The 6000-nt window shown below is 52.2% G+C and overlaps 1 protein-coding gene across 2 annotated transcripts in view; it reads left to right on the top strand.

The window, feature by feature from the left end:
* ssh2a (slingshot protein phosphatase 2a) overlaps positions 1 to 4581 on the top strand; it is a 28552-nt gene extending 23971 nt beyond the window's left edge. For both annotated transcript variants that reach the window (XM_030108625.1, XM_030108624.1), the window contains 4 exons: positions 147 to 293; positions 381 to 581; positions 680 to 1622; positions 2436 to 4581. In XM_030108625.1, the coding sequence (XP_029964485.1) occupies positions 147 to 293; positions 381 to 581; positions 680 to 1622; positions 2436 to 4031 (2887 nt within the window). In that variant the 3' untranslated portion in view covers positions 4032 to 4581. The remainder of the gene's footprint in view (positions 1 to 146; positions 294 to 380; positions 582 to 679; positions 1623 to 2435) is intronic.
* Positions 4582 to 6000: the final 1419 nt, after the last annotated feature.

Consider the following 6000-nt stretch of genomic DNA (forward strand, 5'->3'; position numbering starts at 1 on the left):
TTAATAACTCTATAAAGTGTGAATGCACAGTTTTAAAAGCTCCATTTTGTATTTTGCGTCCAGCTACAATAAAACGGTTTGAGAAACGGCCTTTATGCTTTCCGTTGTGTAACAGGAGTCAGCCTGAATGTTGTTGTTTCACACAGAGTGCGCTACATCCTGAACGTGACCAGGGAGATCGACAACTTTTTCCCCGGCATGTTTGAGTACCACAACATCCGAGTGTACGACGAGGAGGCCACCAACCTGCTGGAGTACTGGAACGACACCTACAAGTTCATCACCAAAGCCAAGTAGGATCCGTAGACCTCAGGTTCTTCTGATCCCTCAGTCATGTCTCTCACTACAACGCAGCCTCCTTCCCTCCCTGCCGTCTTTAGGAAAGCCGGCGCCAAGTGTCTGGTTCACTGTAAGATGGGCGTGAGCCGCTCGGCCTCCACAGTGATCGCCTACGCCATGAAGGAATACGGCTGGGACCTGGACACCGCCTTCGACTACGTGAAAGACAAACGCGCCGTCACCAAGCCGAACCCTTCCTTCATGAAGCAGCTGGAGGAGTATCAAGGAATCCTGCTGGCAAGGTGCGCTCTCGAGTTTCCGCAGAGGGGGAGAAGCTTTAAGGGGAATTTATCAGCTTAAAAAAAACTCTTGATTTTATTTTATTTTTTTTTTCCCTTAGCAAGCAAAGACACAATAAGCTGTGGCGCTCCCACTCGGACAGCGACCTCTCAGAACGGCCCGAGTTGATGTGCAAGCCCTCGTCTCCCTCCCTGGGACGCTCCGACTCGCACAACAACAACAACACCCCCTCCTCGCCCTCCTTACATCACTTCCTGGGCGTGGCCGTGCTGCAGGCGCTCGGGGCGTCGCACGAGGACTCGGCCAAGCCAAACGTGTCGCACGCCTCCGACCCGCACACGCTGTCCAACGGCGTGGGCGACTCGGCGGTCCAGCAGGAGGTCGGGTCGCAGCGCGGGGAGCCCGTCCCGGTCCCGCTCCTCAGACCCCGAGCAGCCACCGTGGTCCCAGAGGAGCGGCTGGACAACGCGGCCAGCGTGGCCGTCACCGTCCCCGTGGCGCTGCCGCACCCGCCCCCGTCGCTCCACATCCTCCCCCCGACCCCCGAGCTGCGGCGCGCCCGCAGGACTCCGCCCACGCAGCTCTGCATCCCGACGCACGAGTACAAACCGGAGGAGCTGTCCCTCGACTCGGCCAAGCGAAGCAGCTCCCAAGAGCCCTCCCCCCTCACTCTGGGGTCCAGCGACTCGGATCTCATAAGCCACTCGTTATCGGAGCTCACCGGCGCCAAACCCAGTCCCCTCAGCCCCGCCACGCCCACCCCTCCTCCGCTGGTCTTTCCTCTCGCCCCCAGCGACGACAACAACAACCCCAGCGAGCTACCGACGGGCGCTGCCTCGGACGGCCGCGGCGAGGCCGACGGGTCGTCCACCCACAGCGCCGACAGCATCGACTTCTTCAGCGCCCGGGAGAAGTTTCTGGGCCTGGCCCAGGACGGCCCGACGCGGACGCCGTCAGAGCAGGCGCCACAACGGACGCCCCCGTCCGCCGAGAGAGAAGCCGAGGCCGGCGAGGAGGAGGATCAAGCAGACGGGATGAGTCAGGTAAAAGCTCGCTCTGCTCTTCACCTCCAGTGTAATTATCCCCGAACTTCAAATGAAAGCAGAGTCCGTATCAGACGTCGCTTTTATCTGTTTGAAGTTCTGTCGGCGTGAATGACGCTCGTGTTTCAGGACCACAGGAGAAAGTACGAAACACTTCAAATTACAGCAAACAGATGAAACCTTAACTCTTTATTCCTGATGTCAGGGAGATCGCTCTTTCTCACTGTGCTCATAAAGCTTAATCAAAGAGATGATTTAAAATTGATGTCGTTTATCTGAAGGATTTCAAAGCACTTTAAAAATGACTTTAATGAAAAAAAATCTTCATCTCTTTTTAAAGGGATTGATTGCAATCTTATATTTTCTCCTGTCTGAAATATATAATAAAGATAAGTGAAGATTCATAACTTCAGAATAATAAAGAGCGGTTTCACTAAATAAGATCTGAGAGGAGAAGCTGCAACCTGTTAACAAAAAATGAGTTGGAGCGTTTAGTGGTTTGTAAATATTGCTGAAGAATATCTCCCAGTTGTTTAATAATTAAGATTGCACTAAATGAATTGTGAAGGAGTTGCCTCTGCATTTTGGAGGTGTTTTATATTATGTTGTTTTTTTCTTTCGTCTATTTTGAATATTCTTTTGTTTCCTGCTTTTTAAGCCTGTTAGAACTTCAAGGTAGTGAAGAATCAGTTCATCACAGTGACACCTGCTGGGACACAAGAGAAATAATTCTCACTGTGCATTCGTCTGTATTAAACCTGTCACTGCCTCGCCTCAGCATGACGAAGGTTTGTCTCTGTCTCGGTCTTTCAGGCGTTGCCGCAGTCTGAAGACGGCGCTGACCCGTCTCACCATGACAACGGAGTATCGGTCCGCCACATCGTCACGGAAATCGAGGCAATATGGCACCCCCCGACTCCATCCTCCCCCTCTCCCTCTCCGTCTCCGTCCTCTCACAGCCTTCAGCTCGTCCAACTACAACATCCAGAGGAAACGGACTCGTCTGAACTGCCGCACGGCTCTCCAGCCGCTCCCGCCCAGCCTCCGTCGCCCTCCGCCACGCTGCCACGCGATTGGCCGGCGGGCTCGGTGCGGCGGGCCACCGAGCAGCTGGAGCAGAAGCTGAAGCAGGAGCTGGAGATGAGCGCATCCCAGCGGTCCCCTCTGCACTCCCCCAGCACCGAGCACCCTCCCTCCAGACTGTCCCCGTGCTCCCCGAACGCCGCCGAACACCCGCCCCTCCGCCCCGCCCAGCCCGCCATAGAGCAAGGCATCACTCAGGGAGAGAAGGAGGGCGTGTCGGTTCATCCCAAATCCAAAGAGAAGCAGACAGGGTCCCGGTCAGAGCCTCAAAGACCGGACCCCTCAGGCACAGATCACCTCCCTGACCGCCCCAAATCCAGCATTAGCCAAGCCTGTGCCGCCGCGCCCGTCACTGTGCTTCCATTACCCAGTAGCCATATGAAAACGCCACTTCTGGCCCCGACCGGTCAGTCAGTGGCGTTACCTCCAGATACCTCAGCCCAGCCCCAAAGCCAAAACCTGCAGCGCCAGACCCCGAGCCGGATGACTGTGGACGGAGTGACGCTGCAGGAGTCGGACGCAGACGACAGGCCGCACGCCGGTTCTCAGGGCCGGTCGGAGAGCTGCAGCCCCGGGTGCGACGCCCGGGTCAGGCTGGCTCGCGGCAGCCAGGAGCTCGAGCAGATCCAGCAGACCCTCCGAGAGCTGCAGGCTTTCCTTCATGAAGGCGTCAGCCTGGAGGCGGCCGACAGCCCGGTGCCAGATCTGGGGCAGCCTCCCGGGCTCAGAGACGCTATGGACACAGAACCAGGACAGTGTAGAGGGGAAAGTTGCGAACCGACCCCTCCGGGACTGGAAGTAGGGCAGCAGTTCCGAGGGAGACAAGAGGGGAGGGGCGTCCTGGAGCAGACAGGGTGGCACAGAGCCATGGAGCTCGAGGCTCGGATACGCCAAGCAGGCCTCACACCGCCGTCTTTAATGAAGAGATCCGCCTCTTTAGCCAAACTGGACTGTCTGGAACTGTCGGCCAATGACCTCAGTGACCTGGACATGAGGCCTCACAATCGGAAATCCTCACTGTCGTCATCGTCACAGTCCCAGGACTCTTTCTCCCCGTACCCGTCTCACCCAGACGACATCTGGAAGAAGCAGAAAGTGTTGGCTCTGAACAGCTGTGTCAAAAAGACGGACTTGCCGGGTGACGGCGCCTCCCTCGGCCACAGTTGTCCAAAAGAGGACACGTGCAGAAGAGAGGAGCCGGACGATGGCGGCGGCGGAGCGTCCTCATCCCGTCAGCAGGGGCGGGGACACTCAACAAGACGCTCCCGCAAAGCGTCCGCTGAGAAAAAGCAGCGAGCCTCCACTGTGCTATACAATACCATGTGAAACCTCAGTGCAATGGACTGGAACGGACGCGACTGGAGCTGCACGTGTGTGACTGAGGCTGCATGATGAGTGTGAATGTGGTGCAGGCGAACCGGAGCTACTGTACAACCGCTAACGTCTGCATGGTGAGCGTGCGATCCGAGTGATTGAACATGTCTGCAACTGAAACCACTGGATGTGAACTGGAGTTCAGGTTTGTCTGTACAGTAACGTCATATGAATGTCCAAACCACGACTGAAGCAGTGCGTACGCACTCCGTTATGTCCCAGTTCTTCTTCTTCTTCTTTTTTTTAAAGAGGCGTTTGTTTTCAGTGTGGAACTGCCTGCTCAGTTTATAAAACTACATCCAGAGGGGCTTTTTCTCAGAACATGCACTTTACTATTTAGATGGTTCTTCTTTTATTTGGAATTGGTTTCTTACAACGGATTGGGGTGGGGGCGGTTCGGGGGATTGTTTTGCACTGTTCTCAGTAGACTTGTCTGTGTTTTTATTTTTAAAAGCAGACTTAACTCAGAATGATTGAACCAGGACAAAGCTGTGTTGTTTTTTTATTCATTACTTGAGCAGCAAATAAATAAGTTGAGTTTGTTTTCACTGCTGTGACTCTGTGCTGTTTTTTTTTTCTTCAGTCTGAGTGTATCTTACAGTGGCAAAACGCTGACAAATTAGTTCATTGTTGGAATTTACCGCCACCTGCTGGTCAGGCTGACCTGCAGACCTCCAGCATGTGCTGAAGTGTCTTCAGACACCACCACGCCTAATTCAAATGAATGGTTTTCATTTCTGCGTTGGACTAATACTGTTATGCTTCCATGTGTTGCCAGCAGCACCAAGAGAAACAGATTAGAGGAAACACAGAAACTGTGATCACAAATTGCATCCAGGACTATTTTTCATGGCATCTCTTCAGAGCAGAGGACATAACTTTGGGACGAGAGCTACGATATTGACGAAGCTACCGTGGATGTGTGCTACCTCGTTACCAACAAACAAGCATTACCTTAATGCTGTGCCGTCGTCGTGAATTTGTAAAAACCTGCATAATATAACCGCTATCGGAGAGGTTTTTGGACATGTTGGAGCCCATCGCCATAGTATACGACGTAAATTCCAGTGTGTGGCAATACTTTAAGTATCTGAGTAGAATTTCCCCCTTTGGGTTGGCATTGAACTCTTCTGAACTAATGCAATCTATCACAAGCGTCATTGCTGTGTCGGCCTGTACTCTAAACAACAACCCTAAGCTTGCTTAAACAAGATTGGTTAATTCAGTTATCCCCTCAGAATCAGTTTCAGTCGACACAGATCTGCTCCGTGTGAACGAAACGGCGATGTCAGTGCTCCACTGCACACTTTATTACTATACTTTGTATGTGTGACAAAAATCATTATTCTAACAGGCCATCAGGACATGATCTGAACAACATGGTCAGTGCAAAGAAAAATGATTGAAATTGATGGAAAATGAGCACACAGTGTCAATGCGATAACCTCAGTCAAGAATTCTGCAATTAGTTGGTGATTTTGGACAAAAAGATAGAAATTCACGACAGGATTTTCACACTTTCCCTGAGTGACAATGAAGCTCATATCCCCACAGTTGATGGAAATGTTTTGTACCTGTGACTTTTAACTACCTGAACCGTCTCTTTGAACGAGTCAGTCCCATCTCCCGGGGTGAAACGCTCTCTATCAGCACAGCTTATTTCAGACTGACATTTTACCTACCGTTTCATGTGGTTAATTAAACTCTGAGATGTAGGCCACCGAGGCTCCTGCTGAGGCGCTCGCAAGTAAATCAGGCAGGGATTGACATTAAAGGATGAAAACTGACTTTTGAAAATACGTTGGAGATAGCTCAGACGTCTTGAGCTTTGTGTGGAAATACAGAAAAAATGTTAGTTTTCAAAAAAACAAGGACAAAGCTTTCATATGTTGATTCAGTAATTAAGTCCACCAGAATAGAG

This window comes from Salarias fasciatus, chromosome 14, assembly GCF_902148845.1.
Source record: "Salarias fasciatus chromosome 14, fSalaFa1.1, whole genome shotgun sequence".
Lineage (NCBI taxonomy): Eukaryota > Metazoa > Chordata > Actinopteri > Blenniiformes > Blenniidae > Salarias > Salarias fasciatus.